The following is a 23,966-nucleotide window of genomic DNA, read 5'->3' as shown; positions in this document are numbered from 1 at the left end:
AGTGACAGGCTAGTGCGAAAGCCAGGCAGGCCAGCTTAAAGGCTGTCTGCAGGCACTCTTAAGCTGTCTCAAGAGGCCTGTACAGAGACCCACTCAGACTGCGTCGCTTCCTCTCCTGTCTTCCGTACTGTGTTATCAGCGGCCAGTAGCAAGCAGCCCTGGCGGGTCCAGGCGCACGCCCACTAGGCTGAGGCCAGCTCTGCGCACCTCACAGTTGGGCAGCCGGCGGACGGGGAGGGTGCCGGCAGGCGGGGCAGGAGGGAGGGGCCGCGCCCGGTTTAGTGACTGCGCCTCCCGCCTGGCTCGCCTGGGATCCCGAGATGCCAGGAGGCTGCGGCGATGGCGATGGCGATGTTGCCTCCAGTACGGCAACATACAGGCCGCCCGGCGCAGATGGGGTCGCTGCTGCGACATGGAAGAGGAAGAGCGGCGCTGCAGCCAGCTGGCAGGTGAGAGGACGCGGGCCCAGGCCAGAGGGATTCCCACCTAGACTCGGAGGGGAACAGGCTGAGCTCGGCCTGGCAGGATGCACGCACCTGTGTTCCTGGGCAGCCCGCTGGAAGCTCCTAGGCTTAGATGGACCACAGCCCTGCCCACTTCAGGCTGAGTCCAAGCGTCCCTGGGTTGGCCTAAGCTGCCTTTCCTTCAATTCTAGGGAGCGCCCAACCATTGCCAGTCAGTGTTGGTGGGAAACCTGCATTCTCCCACTCCTTTAGTCCCAGGATGCACCACAGCCTCCTCATTCCTCCACCCGGGTCTCCCCACCCCAGCAGCCTCTGACAGCTTCGAGTGGTAGGTCGGGCAGTTCTTTTTGAATGGGAGGTTTGAAATACCTCCTGACCTTGGGCAAGTTACCTGGCCTTTCTGAGGTTTTCCATGGGACAGAACTTTGTTCTGTGTGAGGGCTGTGCTCAGAAAATGCCTGCCGTGATGAAACGGAATACTTCTTGGAGGCGAAATAAATTGGAATCATTCAGGGCATGAGTTAACTTGTAAGGCTTATAAATGTCCTAACGCTTGCTTCAAAACTTAATACAGCTGAGTATTGGGGGGACCCATCACTCCTTTTTCTTTCATTCATTCTTTCTTTTTTCTTCCTTTTTTCTTTCTTTTGCTTCCTTTTTCCCCTTCCTTTCCTTCCGCCCTTCCGTCCTTTCTTTCTTTCTTCCTTCCTTCCTTCCTTCCTATCCTCCTTTCTCCCTTTCTTCCAGGACAGGGACTTGGTATGTAGTCCAGGCTGGCTTCTAAGGAGGTGATCTTCTTGCTTCGACCTCGTGAAAACCTCGGAGCCACCACATCCAGCTTTTCACACATCCCTTTTTGTTTATTTGTTTTGCAACCGAGTCTCGCTATGTATCCTTGCCTGGCCTGGAAATTCAGGCTGGCCTTGAACTCAAATCTGCCCTCTGTCTCCTGAGCACGAGATTAAAGGCCTGTGCCACAGCTGAGTCTTACTAAGAGGTGACACTGTGCAGTATGTTCAGAGTTTCTGGTTCTTGCTTCTAGTTACTTCAGCATCCTTAACTGCAGTCAGATGCATGTGAGTTCATTGTGAGAAAAGTCTGTCTGTATGTGTAGTCCAGACCAGGAGCCTGTTGACACCTCTGCTTGGTTCAGCCTCTCAAGATGCGCTTCAGTGCACTGCTCATTCTGTCTTAACGTGGTTAATGCACACGCCAAGCAGACATAATAAAAACATTTTACAGCTGGTATTATAACTTAAGATCATTCTTATATGACTTTTATGTCTTTTAGGACCTGCCTATAACCTCAAAGATAAAAAGTAACATATATGCATGCATTGGAAATAACATTTAATGTTTAGGCATAGTTAACCACTACTGACTTTGCTCCAAAGCGCTGAATATGTACACAAACACAAATACAGATGTAACATTCTTTGTGGTTGTGTTTGTTTGAGACATGGTTTCTTTGTCACAGCCCTGGCTGTTCTGGAACTGTTTGTAGACTAGGTTAGCCTTGAATTCACAGAGATTCTGCCTCTTCCTCCCAAGTGCTGGGACTATAGGCATGGGCCATCGTGCCTGGTTTACATCTTTGTTTTGTTTGTAATTTCCTCTCAAAGTCCCAAGAGTTAATATTGAGCTCTTGGTTGACTTTCTGTCCAGTCCCTTTATTATTTTTAAAGTTTTGTGTTCCAGGAGCTTTTACCTAGGAACAGGATTTTAATACCTCCTAGGATTGTTTCCATAGTGAAATAAAGTTTGATATCTTATATAAAGCTTTGAGTATGAGAGCATACCGTGTAATAGCCACCCAACAAATGACAGCTGTTGTAATTAAGCTTTGACCTAAGGATCCTCTCCAGTGCAAGCATGTATATGTGTGAGCATGTGTATCCATGTGTGTTTGTGTGTGTGAGTTTGGAGGAACAACTGCTTAGTTCATGTGGAAGCTCTGTCACGTTGCTGAGTTGTCTTTCTGACTGGTTTCCTTATCTTCAAAATGGAGATACAGATACTATGTTGGGGCTTTGGCAGAGATTCAGTAGTGTGGAACCACAAGGACAGCGCCCAGCACATCATAAACTCTCTAGATACTGACAACAGTGCTGGCAGGTTGTATTGCTCTTATTTCCTAAGGTGGAGTTCTGTATATTTTTTAATTGAAATATCTATTGATTATGGAACTTTTTCCCAGAGTAATTCCAAATCATCTTCCTAAACCAAGGACTGAACCTAAGACCTCACGCATGCCAGGAAAGTGCATTACCGCTAGTTATGAACACTCAGCTTTTCTTTCACCTTTTCTTTTGCTTCAGGGTCACACAAAGTTGACCAGGGCATTGGATTTGCAGTCCCCCTGCCTCCGTCTTCTGAGTAGCAGGGTCACACCTGTGACCTGACTCCAGACTCGGTAGCCTCCTTCCTTCTCTGCCTCCTGTTCTTTCTTTGGTTAATGTTGGTTAATGTTTCTTTGACTAACGTTGGTGCCTCATCATCTCATCTTCTACGTCTATAGCTTAGGGTCTTATAACTCCCATCATTTCATTTCCTTATCCCCTACTTTATTTCTCTAAGCACCTTGATTCCAGACTCTTAAATTTTTCCTGAACCAAATTCCTGCTCTCCTTTGCCTCCTCATAAGGGGTTTTTCTTCTTCCCTTTGCATAAATTAACTCAAGGAACAATTTTTTTTTTTTTTTTTTTTTTTTTACCAACAGTAAAACACTGTCTTTATCCACTGTAACAATATCAAAAGGGTTCACAAACAGGCATGCAGTCTTACTAAAAATAGTAAGAGCTCTCCATTAGTATTTAGTCATTGGCAAACAGATGTTCAAAATTTATCCTTTTCTCTCCTATAGAACTTAGTTTAAAGAAAATTTGTGTCACAGAAAGGTTGGTGTCACGTTGCGGTGAAGAAATTTACCACCGTGTGCATTCTGCAGCAGAGGCAGCTTCTATCTCAGTGAGGGGCAGAGTATTCACGCGGCTCTCCCAGAACTGATCTGATTCTTACTGCCAAGCCTGTACTTGCGGTTAAGAGCTGAGAGACTTCTATTCTAGGCAGTCCATAGCTGTTGCTCTCATTGACTGCGTCCGGTCTGTACCCCCTGATGCAGCAGCTAAAAGCTTGGCACCTATAAGTCTCTGGGATCCAGCTCCAGCTGATGGTTTAAATATTCAGAGCATAGGCTCTGGACTTCCTCACTACTATTTTTTTTTTTTTAAATCTCTGTAATGTTAGAGTAAAACAAGTGTTTGGCAGTTGTCAAGAGCAGAGCTCTAAATGTTTCTTGTGGTGTGGGATTCTTCTTTGGCAAAGGATAGGCCACAGGCCACACACATCTTTGGGCTTAGGAACAGTGAAGACTGGCGTGAGTATGTACTACTTTTTTTTTTTTTTTTGGCATAAGAGCTAAAAGTTTAAGGTAGCAAGTGCTTCTTATTCATCTATGTGCATTCAGCAGCTAACGCAGTACTGGCCCAAGACACGCATGTAGTTAGTGTAAGTTAAGTGAGGGAATGCAGAACGCATTATCTCTTATTTGATGGTGAGATGGTGAGGATATTCCCGTTCTTAAACACAGTGGTGTGTTTAAGTTTTACTTTATTTTTAAAGTAGGTGTATGTGTATGGGGGGGGCTCGTGTATGAGCGCAAGTGTCCATGGAGTCCAGGAAGGGGCGTCAGATCCCCTGGAGCTGGAGTTACAGGTGGGTCACCCAGCCTGGGTGCAAGCAGTGGAGCCTGGGTCCCCTGCCAGAGCAGTGCTTGCTTGTAACCACTAAGCCATGTCTCCAGCCCTTATAGTGTTGTGGGGTGTGTGTGTGTGTGTGTGTGTGTGCGTGCGCGCGTGCGTGCGCGCACACGCGCGCACGCGCATACGTTTGCTTGCTGGTGACCAAACACAAAACTGTGCTAGACAGGTACAGTACCATTGTGCTACATCTTCAGCCCCCAGAGGGCTGCTCAGAAAGTACGAATATCCTCACGGACACCCTTTGTTAGTTTATTATTTTTCTTCTTCTTCCTTCAAATGTAGTCCTACATGAATTTTTCTTTTCTGAAGGAGGATTTTCAGTTGATGAAGAACTTAACTCCCAAACTAGGAAAATACATAAATGCTGGGAAACAAAGATTTTCCGTAGAGAAAAGTGGGATTTGTCAGTGATTTCTGAGCACCTCCTGGAGGGCCACATTATGTAGCGACAATACTCTCCTGTTTGAATTTCAAGCACATCCTGTTGCTTGCCTGCCTCCTGCTGCAGAGGCCTCTTTTTTTGCAAGCTGTTCATTCTCCCTGCCCCTCACCTCTCACCCAGCTGGCTTCTCCTCACCAAAGCTCCCTTCATTATTTCTCAGCCTCTGTCGGAGACACACTCAGTTCTCCTTGTCCCTGGCTGTAATCCTGGCAACCACACAGATGTAGCTCCTCCCAGGAAGAGATTGTGGACTCCCAATGGCGAGGTCCCATTCCTGTGTGTCTCCAGTGCCTGGTTTTCATGCCTTTTCTATGTTAGACTTTGTTACATGCTTTTTAAAACAATAGAGATGAAAAATTGGAATGCTTTTGTAAAAACAATGCAATTACTAGATCACTAACCCCTCTCTGTCTCTGGGTGTACATTTTTTTGTGCAGGCTTATCTTTGGCCCTCTTTCAGCATGTCTGTGAGCTGAGGCCCTGACTCTTCTGCTGATTTTTTATTTTATTTTATTTTATTTTGAGAATAAGAGGAAAAAACACCTCTCTGAAGATGAACTCCAGTGGCCCACTTCAGAATGCTCCCAACACCACCTTCCTATACATGCCTCCCTTGCAGAGCGGAAACGCCACTTCTCTCCAGGAGGATCTTCGAGATTTTATCCACACAGCAACCTTGGTGACCTGCACTTTTCTGCTTGCCGTCATCTTCTGTCTAGGCTCCTACGGAAACTTTATTGTCTTCCTGTCTTTCTTTGACCCGGCCTTCCGGAAGTTCAGAACCAACTTTGATTTCATGATCCTGAACCTGTCTTTCTGTGATCTCTTCATCTGTGGGGTGACAGCTCCCATGTTCACCTTTGTGCTGTTCTTCAGCTCAGCCAGCGGCATCCCAGATCCTTTCTGCTTCGCCTTCCACCTTACCAGCTCAGGCTTCATCATCATGTCCCTCAAGATGGTGGCTGTGATTGCTCTGCACCGGCTCCGGATGGTGCTAGGGAAGCAGCCTAATTGTACAGCCTCCTTTTCCTGCATCTTTCTCCTTACCCTGCTTCTCTGGACCACCAGTTTTACCCTTGCCACCTTGGCCACACTGAGAACCAGTAAGTCTCACCTGTGTCTCCCCATGTCCAGTCTTATGGATGGGGAAGGGAAAGCCATTCTGTGTCTGTATGTTGTTGACTTTACCTTCTGTGTTGCTGTGGTGTCTGTCTCTTACACCATGATTGCTCAGACCCTTTGGAAGAATGCTCAAGTCAAAAAGTGCCCCCCTGTGATCACAGTTGATGCTTCCAGACCACAGCCATTCATCGGGGCCTCTGTGAAGGGAGGTGGAGATCCCATCCAGTGCACCATGCCAGCTCTGTACAGAAACCAGACTTATAACAAACTGCAGCACAGTCAAACTCCTAGATACACTAAGAATCCCAGCCAGATGCCAATCCCCTCAGCCAGTCGACTCCAGCTGGTGTCAGCCGTCAACCTTTCTACTGCCAAGGATTCCAAGGCGGTGGTCACCTGTGTGATCATTGTGCTGTCAGTCCTGGTGTGCTGTCTTCCTCTGGGGATTTCCCTAATGCAGGTGGTCCTGTCTGACACTGGGAGCTTCATCCTTTATCAGTTTGAATTGTTTGGATTTACTCTGATCTTTTTCAAGTCAGGATTAAATCCTTTTATCTATTCTCGGAACAGTGCTGGGCTGAGGAGGAAGGTGCTCTGCTGCCTCCAGTATGTTGGCCTGGGCTTTCCGTGCTGCAGACAGAAAACGCGACTTCGAGCCATGGGAAAAGGGAGCCTTGAAATCAATAGAAACAAATCTTCCCATCATGAAACAAACTCTGCCTACATGCTGTCTCCAAAACCACAGAAAAAATTTGTGGACCAGGCTTGTGGCCCAAGCCATTCAAAGGAAAGTGTAGCAAGTCCCAAAATCTCTGCTGGACATCAACACTGCGGTCAGAGCAGTTCCACACCCATCAACACTCGGATTGAACCTTACTATAGCATCTATAACAGCAGCCCCTCCCAGGAAGAGGCCAGCCCAGGAAGGCTACAGCCAGCAAACTCTTTTGGATTTGCCAGTTCGTACATTGCCATGCACTATTACACCACTAATGATCTCATGCAGGAGTATGACAGCACATCAGCAAAGCAGATCCCCGTCCCCTCTGTTTAAAGGGACAAGGCCAGGGAGCCTGGAAGGAGCGATTCGCTTTCCTCTGAAAGACTCTGAAGTCAGTGGGAAAGCGTGAGGAGTCGACTGAACAGTTGACCGTTAGACTTTCTTTTGTCTGAAATATTAGTATCCAGATTTGCTTCATGGTTTCTTGACATTTGAAGATTTGATGTAAACGCTTATCAATTTTTGCTCTGATGGGTGTCTCAATCTTTGTACTAACCTGCTAAGAAGATGCCAGGAATGACCCTGCTGATGAAAGCCCTTCAAGTCAGTGTTATGGATTTTTAGATATGGGTCTTTGGCTATATTTTTTAAAAAGGTGTTTGAAAAAAAAAAAGACCTTTCCGAAGTGTTATTTTTATAAAAATATGAAATTTGAGTGTTTGAAGTACTGAAATAGAAAAGAGCGTACTTTTATGGTGGTAAGTTGATTTAAATAAAAAAAACTTACTGTTAAAGCAGAAAATAGAAATGTGTTACCTGTACCTCGTCCTTATTTACAATTTTCATACAGTGTTAGTTACTCCCCTTTATAAGACAGTTACCTAATAATACGGAGTTATGATTCTTGTCACTTCATACTGTACATTTTTGTTTCGCGTTGAGTAGATAGCTTTAGGAAGCGTTTTTGGCAGTTACCAGTTAATGGCTGTTTCCCAAGAATCCTACAGGAGAGGAGGACTGTACCCCAGTAGCGGCGTTGTTCTGAGCGAGCAGGCGTGGTGTCAGCCTCAGGAATCCGCAGAGGCCAGTGCACATTTTGATCGGGCATCCAACACCAGCTCTCCTAGCCCTCAGTGCATACTCTAGCTAGCATCATGCATCCAACACTAGCTACGTAGAGATGCAATTGGGAGGTGCGATGTGGGCTTCCCTTCTGTATGAGGACAGTGTTCACAGAGAAATTCAGAAATACCCTTTTTATATAAATATTGCTATGTAAAAAAGTTCTCGATATGATCTATTGGTATTTTCAGATTGAGGTTTTTACGTTTTGGCGCTTTTTTTCTCCTTCCTTTCTAGGGGCCTGGAGGTTGAACCTAGGCTCATGCATGTTAGACAACCAGTTCACCACTGAACTGCATCCCCAGTCCCCAAACTAATGGTTCTTATCCTCTCATTAACCTTAAACAGGAAACGTGCAACTGTATTATTCTTATATCTGAACCTAATTTTATTAGGTATGCTGATTCCTAATGTTAAAATATTTTGGTCATGGAGTTAGGATTTGAACTCACTGAAATTTTGGAACACCATTAGACTCAAAATAGATTATCTTTACAAACTGTTGTATCCTACTATTATCCACAGAGCTCAGAAGGAGCAAGGAACAGAAGGCACTCAGCTCAGAGGAGCCTCTCCCAGGCTTTTCCAAATCTTAAATCACAGGAGATGCTGAGAGATAGAGTAGCTCCTTAGCCAGACCTGGCCTGCCTGGCCTCATGTAGCCACTATACATTCCAGTGCAGTCTAGTGAGGGCTGTTTCAGATATTTAAGTGTGAGGACAAGATTTTCAAATTCACTGTCTAGAACTGGCCTGTCAGCTTCTCTCCTTCTCTTCTCCCTTTTTTCTTTCCTTTTCTTTTATTCTTGCTACTAAGTTTTATAGCATATCCACTCTCCTTTATTTTGATAGCTGGACACTCTTTTTGGAAGTCACTCTTACCTATTTCAACTGTGTTTTTATAGATTCAACATAATATGGTTCTCATTAATACTCCCATGAGACAGATTCAGTACAGAGCTCTTTTTAACAAAGAACTAAGACATCTGATCTCCTCTCCCAAAATCATTTGAAGAATTTTGGCAAATTACCATTAAACTTTTGTCTTAATTGAAAACCTGTTATTTAGTCCAGTCAACAACAACATCATTCACACATTTAAAGGTCTGTGTCTCAGGCTGGGAGATAGCTAGGAGGTTAAGAGTGACATGATACACAGACACATTGCAGGCAAAGCACCCATACACATAAAGTAAAATTGAATCTTTAGAATATTTGAAAGTTTACTTTCACAAAAAGGTATACATCTCTTTGAGGGATCAGGCATTTAAAATGTGGCTTGACAAAGATTATAGCAAAATTACTACTTGTAAATTTTTAAATGTTAGCTTTCCTTGTATGACCTTTGAGTTTGAAATTATTTGACTAGCATGGGGCCCATGAGAAATAAAAATTATAGCATAAGAAGACAAAGCGTGTACATAGAAAGTGTTCAGTTTCTTCATGTTCATCAAAGAAATTATTGAGTTAATTTGCATGAAATATATGGTGGGCTGGATTCTTGGCTCTCCTCCTATCTATGGAGAGATGTAACTTGTTTCCTCATAAGCTATGTATGTCTGTCTATAGTAGCAAAGTCGCCATATTGATGTAGACAGACATATATAACTTATATCTTCATAAGGGCTAAAAATTATAACTCAAAATAATGAGAATTCAGTTGAATATGATTATTTGCAGGTACATTAGTTTTTTTCTCTTGATGCTTACTGTGTGCAAAGTATGTGTCTCAAACATTTTGTAATAAGTGTTCTTATGTTAACCATTAGGTCAGATTTCTATTTCTGATGTTTTAATGTACTTTTAAAATGAGTTTGAAAAATAAAAATACTAAAAATCCTAACTTGGGGGTTTTGTAGATTTTTTTTGTAGTTGTTTTGGTTTTTTTGTTTGTTTGTTTTTGAGTCAGGATTTTTTTTTATGGGCTAACCTCGAATGCACTCTGCTCCTTCTTCCTCATCGGAGATAACAAGTGTATGCTAGCACACTGCTGAAAAATCAAGTTTCAATATAGTGTCTTGTCTAGTCTTTCATTGTGTAGCACAGGCTAGCCTCAAACCTATAAATCCTGTCTCAACCTCCCAATTGCTGGGATTGCTGGAATGCTTGTGGTGGTTTGAATGAAAATGACCTCCATAGGGAGTGGCACTATTAGGAGTGTGGCCTTGTTGGTGTGGGTGTAGCCTTGTTGGAGGAGGTGTGCCACTAGGATTGGGCTTTGAGGTTTCAGAAGCTCAAGCCAGGCCCACTGTCTCTTGTTGCCTGAGGATATGAATACAGAACTCTCAGCTACCTCTTCAGCACCATGTCTGTGTGCTACCGTGCTTCCTGCCATGATGACAATGGAGGAAACCTTCAAACTTGTAAAACAACCTCAATTTAATGTCTTTCTTTATAAGAGTTGCCATGATCCTCTCCTTGCCTCTCTCTCTCTTCTCCTCCCCTCCTCTTCCCTCCTGTCCCCTTCTAGAAGAGCCCAGATATCAGGAGGTGGGGAGGATCTTGCTTTCAGCTTTTTTGCCTTTGTGTATCACTAGCAAGTTCATTTACCCTGTTTGTGAGTTCATTGCTGCCAATGCCACTGCTACTGCCATCCTCTGCAAATGTTGGAACACAACTTTCTAAAGATCAGTGGTTCTCCAGAATTCTTCAGGCCTTCAGGCTAGACTGGGATTGTGAAACATCTGCCCTCATGAACTGAGTAGCTACTGTCTCCTCAACCTCTCTTAATATAAAAGGCAGTTCTTGTTGACTATTTAGCCTGTGTCATATGACTAATCTAGTAAATCCCCTTTATATAATATTGAGAAAACCAGGCCTCACCCTCACCCCACCCCAAAAGTCAACAGTCCTGGGAACAATTCCAGGAAGAAGACAGTGGAGTCCCCTACTCAAGGAATAGCCTGGAGAAAACCCAGGAATATTTAACCATCACCGCTAGCAACAGCGAATCAGTGAATACCTGGAATTTACCCAGGTGTTCCTCACAATAGGATGAGTAAAACAATTCTGGTTTGGCTTGGCCCTCTGGGCAAACAATCTCCCAATTTTTGTTAAATGTCAACCAATCATAGAAGTGCCAAGCTAGAATTCCCTGAACTTTGATGTAACCCTAACCAAAAATCCCTCTCTCCCTGGGCTGGGGGCTCTACACTCTTCAGCACTGTGTCAGTGACAATGTGGGCCCAAGCTCAAGCTTGTAATAAAAGACCACTCTGCATTTGCATCCGAATCAGCTCCTTGGTGATCTCTGGGATCCTCAAGACTTGGGCATAACAATATATATTCTGTTTTCTACAGAATACTCAGTAACATGGTTGTTAATTGTGCTTGAACTCTTTTGTCTCTGCTGACAAAACAACTCAGTCAGATTCCTTGATGAAGGACTCCTTTCCTTGTCATGACCCTAAGAGGACCCTGTCTTTCTATACTGGATTAGGCTATCTGAATTACAAAACAGATTGGCTGGTAAAGGCATTTGCTGCCAAACCTGACAACCAGAGTTCATGCTGGTTTTCCTTTCACATCCACAGGTGTCAAATAAATAAATAAAATAACAAATGTAATAGTAACAAAAAGAAAAAAATGACCACAAGTTGCCTTTGTGTTGCCCTTCTCCCAGCCTGACATCTAGCACTATTCTGTTTACTCAGTTAAAAAAAGATAAGATCCGGGAACATCTTTCCTTTGGGACTACCCAGAAACTTCTGTACCATCTTCATTTTTTGTCATTGTAATTCTTTGATTTATGCTGCCTGAAGTCATTGAAGATGAAATAAAATCTGTCAGTAATCACAAAGAAGTTAAAGGAGAAAAAGGAGGAAGGAGGCTGGAGAGATAGCTCAGTGGCTAAGAGCACTGTTTACTCTATCAGAGGACTTGGGTTCAGTTCTCAGCACCCACGTGGTAGCTCATAAAACCATCCATAACTCTAGTTTCAGAGGACTTGATTCCTTCCTCTGACTTTCACAGGCACGAGGCACACATGTGATATGTGTACATAAAGGTAGGCAAAAACCTCAACTACATAAAATAAAATAATAGAATAAATATTAAAAAAATAATTAGAAAAAGAAGACAAGGGAGAACCGCTTTTAGAAAGAGAGTAAATAAAGAAATACCAGTTTCTATAAATTCTATGGCAATTGAGTGAAGTAAAAATTTAGGGGAGTTTTACCATACATGATAACTAACACACAGTCAATGTACTTGTTTCCAGTGCATTTGATATATTTTTTTTTGAGGCAGGATCTCTATTACATAGCTTTGGCAGTCCTTGAACTCACTATGTAGACCTAGCTGGCCCCAAACTCACGAGAGATCCACCTGCTTCTGCTGTCTGAATGCTGGGCTCAAATGTGTATACCACCATGCCTGGGCCTGAAAATAATTTTTATCAAAGCAGAAATATTGCTTCTTTACTTATGGACAAATTAGTCAATATTTCCTCCCAGTGAGCAGATCTGTTTCTTTATAGATATATTCCTCTGTGGAAACAGTAGTTTCTCAGAATTCCATTCACATGAAGGCTTGCCTTTGCCCTGGAGGTTTCCTAGTTCTTCATAGCCTGTAGCATGCTGATGAGTGGCAGACTCTTTCAACGTATTCTCAAACAAGGACTCTTTGATTTTCATGAAGAGCCTGCTGTGCTGCAGAGTATAGCTTGTTCAGAGGCCACCAGGGTCTCACAAAGCCCAGCAATTCAAGAGAGTGCTTTATGTCTGTCTTCGAAGCCTGAGGTACAAAGACAAGTTCACACCACAGGTGTCTCTCATGTTAGCAAGGACTGGTGAGAACTTAATTCAGTTTCTTTTAGCTTTTATTTTATTAATAGTTTGTACGTGGTGGGTGTGTACATGTGTTTATATATATGTGTACACATGTGCGTGTGTCCATATGCCACAGTCTGTGTGTGGAAGTCAGAGGACATTGCTATGGACTTGGTTCTCATCTTCCACCTTTATGTGGGTTCTGGGAATGAACATGAGTCATTAGTTGTATGGCAAGCTCTTTTGCCTGATAAGCTATCTTGGTCTTTTCTTTGGCTTTAAGATGAATACATACCATAGAAACTGCAAAACCTAATTTAATTAACATGCTTGAGGAAAGACAAGGTTGTGGTCTTCACAGAGGAGCCAGAAAGAAAGACACTCAGACAATTGGAGTGTTTTCAATTCTTGGTGTGAGAGAAATAAAACAGAGGAAGGAGACATACTGTGCTATGTACACTTGTTAGGGAGAAGTAGCATTAATGCAAAATCAATGTGGATAACTAGTCAAAATGAAATTTAATAGAGTCAAAACAAATTGATTTAAAAATTCTTCTGGGGCTGGAGAGATGGCTCAGCAGTTAAAAGTACTGGTTGCTCTTCCAGAGGTCCCAAGTTCAGTCCCCAGCATCCACATGATGGCTTATAACCATCTATTGAGAGACCAAAGAATTAAAAATTAGGTCTTCTTTGGTGGGGAGTTATTGATTAAAGTTTAATACACGAGCCTGAACTAAAGCCAGACACAGCAAGACATGTCTGGCCACCTGCAGGGGGGAACCAGCCTTACTGCATTCTTTCCTGCCCACTAGAGATACAGTTGCTAGGAAACTGGCCCAGATCTCCCCTCTCCCCTAGCAACAGCCAAAAAAAGGAAACCAGACCTGTTAATGGTTTTGGTGCCTTCCCACAGCCAGTTGGTTTAAAATGCAACATCCCTTCTGTGTTTCAACCAATAGACACTTGCCAGGCTGGAATTCCCCCACTTTGGGCATGCTGGGAGGGACTGGGACCTATAAAATCATGCCCAATCCTGAGTTCTGGGATCTCAGTCAGATACTAGTGCCTTGGTGTCTGTGAAAGTCCCAGCTCAAGCTGCAAATAAAGATCCTCATGTGTTTCACAACAGACTTGACTCCTAGCAGTCTTTGGAGGTCTCTGAATTGGGCACAAAACTATCACTGTAGTCCCAAGGATCCAAGGGCCCTAGTGTATGTGTAGATGTAAGTGCAGACAAAACATCCATATACGCAAATTACATAAACAAATCTTTAAAAAAAAATTTAGTCTCTTTACCCAACCACTGTCAAACTGAGGATTGCCCCTTCCAGTTTTGTGTGTGTGAACAAGTGCATTCGTGTTTGACAAGGTCTCACCATATAGCCCAGATCTGTGTCAAACTCATGTTCTTCCTGCCTCAGGTTTGTTAAGTGCTGGTTACAGGCATGTGCTGCCATTTTCAGCTTGGAAAATAGAATTTTCCCCAGAGCACCAAATACTGTTTTAAAAAAAAAAAAGAGTGGTAGAAAAATTAGAGGAGAAAGAGAAAGTTTTTATAAGGCATAAGAGGATAAGGGTTGGTTTAGTCTACAAAGATGTATTGAGTGTCATTGCTATTCAGGGTATGATGAAAAACAAAAGTAAAATATATTCTCTATTCCTCAAAAGAAAACAAGAGAAAAGATGAAAATTATTTGTAAATTCAAACATCAATCTGAATATTTACAAATGGTCGCAAGTATTGGGATTGTCAAAGTACAGAAGGTTTGATGTCATTAAGCAAGTTAGAAATTCCACTACAATCTTTTTTTTATTAAATTGAAATTTAAAAATGGCTGTATCACATATCAGTACATAAACACAATGTGCTTAAGCTTTTTTTTTAAATATATACATTTAGATTGTTCCTTCCTTATTTTCTGTAAAGCTGTTATGAACATCTTAGAACCAAACATTGGTAGTCTCAAAAATTTCCTAAGAATTCCTAGATAATTCCTAGGTGAGCACTGTCTTGCTGTGAACAATGAGGCCAGTGTGTGGAGGTAAAGGCACACACAGAATTGATATAAATGTTTTTTAAACACTTTTTATTTTGTTTCTCATGTGCATGTGTGTGTGCCTGCTTGTCTCTGTGTGTGTACCATGTGTGTACCTATGGAGGCCAAAAGAGGGTGTCAGAACCTCTGAAACTGAAGTTATAGGTGGTTGTGAGCTCCCTGATGTGGGTTCTGGGGTCTAAATCCAAGTCCTGTGTAAGAGCTGTAGGTACTCTTAATCACTGAGCCATTTCTCCAACTCCTGATATGAAGGTTTCAATAAAGAATTGTCTACACACACACACACACACACACACACACACACACACACACACACAATCTCTCACTTTAAAAGGAATGAGAATAGTTTATTCTAACACCACATGTGCATGACAATGGCCTATGAACACACATTTTGGTTAGTCCAAATTTCACGTTCCAATATAGTGACAGCTTCATAGAAGTTTTATAGTGACAAAGTTACAAACCAAAACATTTTAAAAATATACTAGTGGAAACATCAGTTTGGTACAAGTGATGGTGCAGAGAAACTACTTGGTGGGCAGAAAGAAAGATTTACTGGGAATCTTAGGCCAAGGGAATCAAGGCCATGGTTGAGTGGGCAGACAGAAGAGTAAAATGGTGGAAAAGCAAGATTTTATATGACAGTCAGCAAGGTGGGGACCTGAGGTGTTACATGCTGTGCTGACTGACTAGTACCTTGCCTGAGGTAGCTAACGTTTGGGGAAAAGTTAAGGGAGGTAACTTAATGAAGAGACAGATAAGAACTGGATTTAGGCTCTTCTTTAGCCTTTTCTGGTAAACAGAGGTTTATTTGTCTAATAACAACCATCCTGTGCACAGAGTCAAAGTCCTTTTGTTTAGGACAATGTCACCAGTATTGCCATTACTTCTCTGGGGGCGGGTGGGTGGAGTTAGACCAAACCATTGGTAGGTTACAACAAATTGTGAAATTTTTTTCCTTTCCTTCCTTCCTTCCTTCTTTCCTTCCTTCCTTCCTTCCTTCCCTTCCTCCCTTTCTTCTTTTCTTTTCTCTCTCTCTTTCTTTTTTCTTTTTATTTTTCTTTCTTTCATTAGCTAGGGTCTCATTGTGTGTTACTTGCTATGTAGTCCACATTGGCCTCGAGGATCAGCCTAAAACTCTGTTAATAGGCCTCACATGCTATCTGGTGAGGTTTTATTTTTGTCCCTAGCATTTTAGCTCTCCATATCATGAAAGAACACCAACCTGGCTCTCCCTCGCCACCCCTTGTGGACTTCAATTTATAGTTCTCCTTGTGGGCCAAACATTTCCTTATATTCCGTGGAGCTAGTAAGGATCTCTCCTAAGCTCTGATAAAGATGTGGCTGAGTAGGTGGAAAGCAATTTTCAGGAGAGAGAAATGGTTGAGAAAGAAATTTCCCAATCATATTGTCATACCCATTAGCCTTACTGATCAAGGTCTAATTCTTTCCTTTTTTTAATCATAGATCATTCATAATAAGATTCTAATAAGATTATTAGGCCTGAACTTAAAATAATCAAGAACACAGTATGGCTTCAAGAACTGAAAGCAGCGTACACAGAGAACATGCAGACCCATGTTGTCATAAATTCATTCCTGTAGTCACAGTTTTTGTATTCAATAACATATTTTACATACTTAAATAGTTTTTAAATAAAAAATTTAAATAAAAAGTTATTTAAAAAATTATTTTTGCTAGTGAAAAACCATGATGACTGAATTTTGACTGCTCGCTAAGTTAAATTTTTATTTACTGAAAACTTTTGTTTCTGTTTCTCAGAATTGGGCAGTATCTCACCCCATGACCATAATATGTTCTGTAACAGATGTTCCTGGAAGATTCCCTTAACTGCCTATAGCCATAGAATATTTTAACTGCCTTGTCTCTCTTCTGTAGCTACACTTGTAAAAAGCCTCACTTTGTGATTTTGACACAAAAAAGGCTTGAGAAGTTGGCTCAGGGCTGTTCTCTCAAACCCCGTCTTAGGGAGAGATAGACACTGGACTGGTTCTGCTGTGCACAGAATAATGCTTGGTTTGATTTGGCTATAATTTGTGGTTAGTGGTCTTTCTCCTTGCACCAGTGGGACTAAGACTGGTTTTATCTCATAGTTATAACCTCATGTGAAATTGGTAGCTTTGATTCTTCAGAATATTGGACTTTGTGGGTCAGCAAGCTGGCTCAGAAGGTAACAGTACCTGCTGTCAAGTCTGATGACCAGAGTCAATTTTCAGAAGCCACATAGTGGAGGTAGAGAGCCAGCTCTCACAGGGTGTGTGTGTGTGTGTGTGTGTGTGTACGTGTGTGTGTGTTTGAGACAAGGTTTCTCAGTGTAGCCTTAGCTGTTCTGGAACTCACTCTGTAGACCAGGCTGGCCTGGAACTCACAGAGATCCTCCTGCCTCTGCCTTCCTGAGTGCTGGGATTATAGGTGTGCATCAATGTGCCAGGCTGTTATTTGTTTTTAATGTGAAATTTTGGGGTAAATGAGAAAGAAAAGGTGGTGTCTTAATAGTGGTCTTAGTTAGGGTTTGCTGTGAACAAACAATTGGGGCTGGTTTACAGTTCCAGGGGTTTAGTCCATTAATGTTTTGGTAGTATGCAGACAGACATGGTATTGAACTTGCCATCCTCTTGCATCTTTATTGGTATTACAGGTATCAGAGACGGGAAAGGAGTGTGCGCAGGGCACGCGGGTTTTCTATTCAGTTCTGAGACAGTTTGTTCTTAGCAGCTATTCAATCACAGATAGATTAAAGATAGGCTACAAGCCAAGTGGTGTCTAGAAGAACAGATATAGCAGATAAAGAAATATGTTCATAGAAAAAAACATGCCAAACCTTCTGAAGACTAGTTATCAGCTTCTAACACTCTAATTTGGGGTTGGAAGTGAAGTTCCTAAGTCAGTGATTCGCAACCACTGATTCACTGGAGAATTTATTATATTTATATTTATTAATTTGTGAATAAACATACAAGTACACTAGTTTCAAGGTAATCAATGACAGGTTGACAGGCTGTCATTTAATTACTCCTCTCAGGGCTATTAAAGGTATCCTTTTCTAGGGGGGGTCTAAGTTAGATTGCTGTAACCCTTTTTCAGTTTGTCAAGTCCAGTACATTCTTACTGAATTTTTGATACAATTTTAATACTTTACATACTCATATGATATCAGTTTACTTTGACAAAATTAAAGGATGGCATTCTTTTTACTTTATAAAAAAATGTTATCAGTTGTGCCTTGTGGGTAGTGCCAGATGGATTGTGTTGTTTGCATGCCTATAAGGTATAGAGTCACCCTTGAGTCTTTGCTCTTACTCAAAATAGAGCCAAACGTTGCTCGTAAAATGCAGTTTCTCAGGGCAAGGCACAGCCTTACAAAGCAGTTTTTTGTAATGTGGAGTAACTTAGACTCTATCATGCTCTTAACATCTACGCTGAAGAACCATGATCCTTAGACACTCACCAAGTGTGGCTGCTCACCAGAAGGACCAAATGATTGCATAGCTGGAGCTTCAGTCCCATCTAGTGACCTTTGGAAAAGAGCATGGGTGTGCCAGTGTAAGGGAGTGGCGGTATCAAGCTCCATATAAATTTTCAAACTCTTGAGATTTGAAGTGTCTGGAATACTAGACTGTTGCAGGATATTTAATCCTGTTGTGAACCCCAAGACTGTGAACTGGAAAAATAAAAGTTTCTTGTTTGGTGTGGCTCAGCTTTAACACACACCTTACTTAACCCAAGAGCTTCCTGTTTATTGTAAACAAGTAATTGTGGTATGGCTCAGCCCTAGCACACACCTTTAGTCCAAGAGCTTTCTGTATATAGGATTAAATAAAGTTAACCCTAGGTCGAGAGGCGGGACAAGTAACCAGTTCACAGGAACTGAACATGGGGGGAAAACCATAGAGAGTGAAAGGAAGTCCAGAAGACTAATAGAGAGATGTACAGAAAGTAGAAAGGAGGGACATTCCATTTGAACAGTGTCTAAGACAGCATGAAGAGGGGGAAAGGTCTTTTTTCCTTCTGGGATGTTGGCTGAGTAGGACCGTCATATGGGTGTTTTTGCTCTGCCTGAGCTAGCAGGCTTTTACCCAAGCATCTGTTTCCTGAGTCTTCATTGGTAAAATGGAACATTTGGGATTTTCTTTCTTTACAACACTAGACTGAGGAGGTACAGGGAAGGTGTGGAAACTGAATCCTACCCCAACTTTCTTACCTTATTTACCTCTTTCATTTGACTGTATCAGTTATAAATCAAGTGTTTGCTAGAGTTCTGTGAGCCATTCTAGCACATTTTTGAGACCAAGTAGTAGGTCTTAAGACTGAAAGATAGCAGGCTGGTTGAAGTTACTAGAATCCATTGACCACAGAGATGGCTCAGTGGTTAAGAACACTTGCTGTTCTTTCAGAGGACCTGATTTCAGTGCTCAACACCCACATAACGTGGCTACCAACTGCCTGTACCTCTAGTTCTAGGGGATCCAATGCCATCTTCTGGACTCCATGAATACTACATATGTGGTACACACACAGCAAGTAGTAGGTATATGTATACAAATATGTATGCACATATGCATATAAATAACAGTAAAACTAAAAAAATAGAACCCAGTTCTTACAACTGGCATCTAATGTGGGGGCAGATGCCTTGTGAGGCTGAATTCTTTTACTTATGGCACCTGAGGCTAACGAAGTCCAAGTAGATAAGTGTGAGAACTAAAATGAGTTGTAGGAAACCCAAAGGTGCTGAATTTAGTTGGTAAGAATAAGAGAGTCTACATTTTGGTTATTTAGGGCATTCTATGCCATGTAGAAAGAATCGATTTCCCACCCCCAATCCCATTCATAATAATGCTAGAAAAGGTGTAGACCAGGTTTGAACTCAAAGTCCCTGCCTTTTCTATGTATTGCTTCTTAATAAAATCTACGAACAAGTGAGTCCTGGCCTGGAACTCAGTATGTGGACCAGACTGGTCTCAAATTCACAGTAACCACCTGCCCCTACTTCCTAAGTGCTAGCTAGGATTAAAGTTGTACCCAACTTGTTTTTTTTTTTTTTTTTTTCCCAGACTGGCCTAGAATTAACTATGTATAGTATTTCAGGCTGGTCTCAAACCCACAACAATCCTTCTCCTCAGTCTTCCAAGTGCTAGGGTTGAGCTGTTTACCTTTTCTTTTTCCTCATTTCTGGTGCTGTGTTGGAAATGGGATCCAGAACCTTGTGCATGCTAAGCAGACTATACTAATGAGCTGCATCTTCAGGCTCCAGCCATAAATTCTTTTTCCTCCTACAGTAGTGTGCTCAACTTTAGAGCTGTAACCCTTTAGTACAGTTCCTCATGTGGTGATCCCCAACCATAAAATTATTTTTGTTGCTACTTCCTAGCTGTAATTTTGCCAAGGTTATGAATCATAATGTAAATATCTATTTTCTGATGGTCTTAGGTGACCCCTGTGAAAAGGTCGTTCTACACCTGAGGGGTAGACTGAATGGACTTAGGGTCTTACATATAGTAGGCAAATGCTTTACCACTAAACTCTCCCCAGCCATAAAGACATTATTTACTTATTTTCGTGTTGGTATAATGTTCTTTTAAAATGTATATGCCTTACCCTTGTTAATTCAAATGCTGATTTCCCTCCCCCCACTCTCTGGTTTCAATCTGGATATTGCATTGTGATACTCACTCTTGTGTAAACAGGACACAAATAAAGCAACTAGATACAATGTTGTGCAATGGGAGGAGCCAGAGGACAGGAAAGAGGGGAGGAGCTAGAGAACAGGAAGGGGCGAGAAGGAGGAGGAGCTCGAGGAGGAGAGGAGAGCAGAGCGGGAGGAGAGAGCTTGGAGGACTTGGAGCATGAACCAGACCTAAGATTTCACAAAAAGCAAGTATAATGTGGGAAATCTAAATCTTAGGAAACTGAGGGCTTGGAGGTTTAGGAGGGAGTAAATATTGCCCAGCATTGTGTTCTAGGTTAACTAAAAACCCAGTCTCTGTGTGGTGATTTGGTTATACAGCTGCTGAGGATTAACAGCAGCGTTACCAGAAGTTAAACCCATAGTAAATATTAATAACTAAATACAAAATTTTCGAGACAAAGTCTTCTGCAGCTCAGGCTGGCATCAAAGTCACTATGTAGCAGAGGATGACCCTGAACTTCTGTTTTTCTAGTATCAACTTCCCAAGTGCTGGAATTACAAGTATATGCCACTAGGCCTAGCCACAAACTCTTTATTAACATTGCTTTTATCAGAAGTATTGGTTTTTCAAGAGTATGCTGCACACTTTTTCTTTTTGTTTTGGTAATTTAAGATAGGCTCTCTTCTTTGTAGCCCTGGCTACAAAGAACTTGGTTTAGATCTGGTTATCCTTGAACTTTCTGATCTCCCTGCATCTGCATACTTAGTGCTGGGAACAAAAGCATTAACCTTAACACCCAGCTCTTTCTATTTGTTGCTGGAGAGTAAACGCAGTCCCTCAACCATGGTAATGTGATCTACCTATGTCCCTTATGTCTACTTTTTTGTCCTTGTTTAGTTAAATATGCACAAAATATATGCAAAAGGATAAAGAGAAAACAAAGTAACTGAATAATCTGCCACTGATTACATAAAAAAAAAAACCGTGTATGAACATTTTATTCGCTTTGAAGTAAATGTGCTGTAAAACTGCCCAGAGCTAAGATTTAAGATAGACAGCAGGCAAGTACAGCAGCGAGCCAGCACAGTGAGTTCTAGAGTGAACCATTCTAATTGGGAACTCGCCAAGTCTGCACTCGACATACGCTGGTAGTAAACTCACTGATGACAAGATGGTAACAGTTCAGGAGGGGGAGAAACTGCCATAAAACTTTCTTCAGAGGACAGTGGTGTCGGGGTCACCTGTGAGGCTCTCCTCTGTTCTAACCTTTAGTTTATCGCCTGACAGAGAGCTGTGGCCACAGGAAAATTTGCTGAAAGGATTTCAGGCACTAGAATTTTACACACTTTTCATGGCCTCTCATTTACACAATCTCCTAGCGACTTCTTTCTTCATTATCTTTACTTCATTAGCTCATTATATATGCTGTAATTTATACAATAAGTATATTATTTAAAAATAATTCAACAAGTGTAAGGACTATGACATTTGAAAAGGCTATAGTCTAAACTGCTTAGATCAGATTTGTTTTGAAATTACAGTACCGAAGCAAAGCCAAAATGCAATCAGTTCATATAACACCAAAATGAATGAAGTGAGACAAGCACTTGCCTTACAAGTTTATCAGTAATCTCTTATATACACATGAATTTTACAGTATGGTTGCCAGTCCACTTTTGTTATACAACAAACAAGGTCCAATGGTAAGACGACAATGACACATGGTCAGGAAGAAGTGATGACTTTCAATCATCTTTCTTTCCTTCAACTTTAATATCCTTTAGTTGGGGAGAGAAAGAAGTCCATTTTCATCAGCTGTATCTAGTATTTTACAGATTACTGGTGATTCAACCTGAAGAACAAAAATATCATTAAAAAGTTGGTACGGTGAACATTTCCTCAGTATCTTCTTCTCATGAATATATTTGCTAAACGTATCCAAATTTGATTTGGATAAATCACCCAACAATTTCCCTTACAAATCAGGCTTTTCTCCTCTCTCTTTCTCTCTCTTTCTCCTCCCACCCCCCCCCCCTCTTTTTTTTTTTTTTTTTTTTTTTGGAGATCAGATCATGCTATGTACTCCCAGCTAGCAGTTCTGAGTGCTGGGTTACAGACAGGTTTCATGATGCCTAGCATAAATAAAGCTGCCTGAAAAACATTTTTTAGTCATCCATATAAAAACGAGACAGGTAGAGAAAATACTTTTTATCTTTCAGTAAATATGGTAAAGGTAGAAAGGCAAAAGATAGAAAGTTCGGGAATATGGGAAGAATTTGTGGCCAGAGTTTACATCATTAAAACAGCAAATCATTATGGCAAAACAGTAAGTTCTGTTTATAAGGCAAAGTAAACACTGCCTTAAAGATGAGTCAGTTGTCATGATAATTGTGGAAAAAAAACCAACAAAACAAAAACAAAAAAAAAACCCAAACACACACCAGGGAAAACAGTAGAGAACATGTGACCAGAGAGAATTTAAGTAGACAAAAAGAAATGGTAAAAATTCAATTGAAGTATTAAGAGACGAAATGTGTATCACAGATTAACTAGTCAATAAATTGGACATAGCAAGTGAAGTAATGTGAAACTGATGAAGATGAACAGAAATGACCTACATTGAATATGGGGTGGGGTAGGGGTGGAGTAGAAATAAAAGGAGGTTTCTGGCATTTTGAGACAATTTTAGATTTGTATATTTAGAGTTTCAGAAACAGAGGAATAAAGGAGTAGGATAGAAGAAATCTTTGAGAAGATAATGGCCAAAAGTTTTCTAAAATTTATATGAACTCATGTATATTTTATATAGGATTAAAAACAGAAAAGGGTACACTTAGAACATGAAGTCAGTATTATAAAATCTCTAGAAGAAAAAGAGGGTGTGTTTATCAGTCTAAGGCAGCAAAAACTTCTTGGGACACAAAACACAGTAACTATAAAAAACAAACAAATAAGTAAAACCCTGAACATATTTGAATGTAGTTTTGCTTATCAGAAGATCATCTTACAGAAGGATGAAGCCAGAGTATAAAAAAGGTATGTGCAATACAAAGAGCTTGTACTCAGAATATTTTTGAACTCCTAGAATCAAACAATCAGGAGAAAAGCAGTAACAGCAAAAATACCCAGGTAAGAGACTGACAGAGGCTCTTTTCTTTTACCTGTAGTCAGGCTCCTTTGTGCCTCTGTCCAGTTATGCCTTGGGCTTTGTCTCTGGCCTGACTACCCTACTTGCACCAAGAGACAGAGTCTACACACTTAGTATCTGGTCATTCTGGCTTGCTTTAGTAAGAAGCCTAGACTTGATGTTTCTTCTTTGTGGTTTTCTGCTTACTAACTCCTCTCATTTGCGATGGTGGCTATTGACCCTGAGCTGTCTCTTCTGTATTCACAGTTGACTTTACCTGTTTCTGGTATTGCAAGTCTTATTTTATTTATTTATTTAGAATTTCATACATGTACACAATGTATTTCAACCAAAAGCCCTCCCTGTAAGTCTTAGTAAAAGCAGCACTGACTGAAGTCTTCCTAAACATTTGAAGAAAGATCAGAGTAAGTTTTTCTTTAGTAGGGGCTGGCTGGATGCAAAGCTTCACAAAAGTATCTGAATACCAAAATGACATGAAAAGGTATTCAGTATCTAACTGTATGAGGAATGCAAACTAAACCCACTATAATGACTGACAAAGACTGAAAATAAGGCCAGTGAGGAGATGGAGTAACTGGAGTCTCATGAACTCTTGGTAGGAGACTAAATGGCACTAGCATTTTGGTGAATCATTTGATAGCAGGTCTTTACCCATGACTTAGAAATTCCATTCACAACCAGGCACGGTGGAGCATGCTTTTAACCC

At 41.4% G+C, this 23,966-nt stretch overlaps 2 protein-coding genes across 2 annotated transcripts in view; one reads left to right on the top strand and one right to left on the bottom strand.

The window, feature by feature from the left end:
• The first annotated feature begins 282 nt into the window (after positions 1-282).
• On the top strand, positions 283-9,439 carry Gpr75 (G protein-coupled receptor 75). The gene is made up of 2 exons (XM_055629114.1): positions 283-449; positions 5,106-9,439. Exon 2 carries the CDS (start codon positions 5,222-5,224, stop codon positions 6,842-6,844), a length of 1,623 nt encoding a protein of 540 aa, XP_055485089.1. The 5' UTR covers positions 283-449; positions 5,106-5,221; the 3' UTR covers positions 6,845-9,439.
• Positions 9,440-21,719: 12,280 nt separating this feature from the next.
• The window catches only part of Erlec1 (endoplasmic reticulum lectin 1), a 34,888-nt gene continuing 32,641 nt past the window's right edge, over positions 21,720-23,966 (bottom strand). The window contains exon 14 of the mRNA XM_055629070.1: positions 21,720-21,964. Within this exon, the coding sequence (XP_055485045.1) occupies positions 21,893-21,964 (72 nt within the window). The 3' untranslated portion in view covers positions 21,720-21,892. The remainder of the gene's footprint in view (positions 21,965-23,966) is intronic.

Source organism: Psammomys obesus, unplaced genomic scaffold (genome assembly GCF_907164565.1).
Source record: "Psammomys obesus unplaced genomic scaffold, mPsaObe1.curated_primary_1811, whole genome shotgun sequence".
Lineage (NCBI taxonomy): Eukaryota > Metazoa > Chordata > Mammalia > Rodentia > Muridae > Psammomys > Psammomys obesus.
This window is presented reverse-complemented; position numbering and strand designations above follow the sequence as displayed.

Excerpts from the sequence above, each read along its gene's own strand:
- Gpr75 (XM_055629114.1), top strand. The coding sequence starts at position 5,222 with ATGAACTCCAGTGGCCCACTTCAGAATGCTCCCAACACCACCTTCCTA.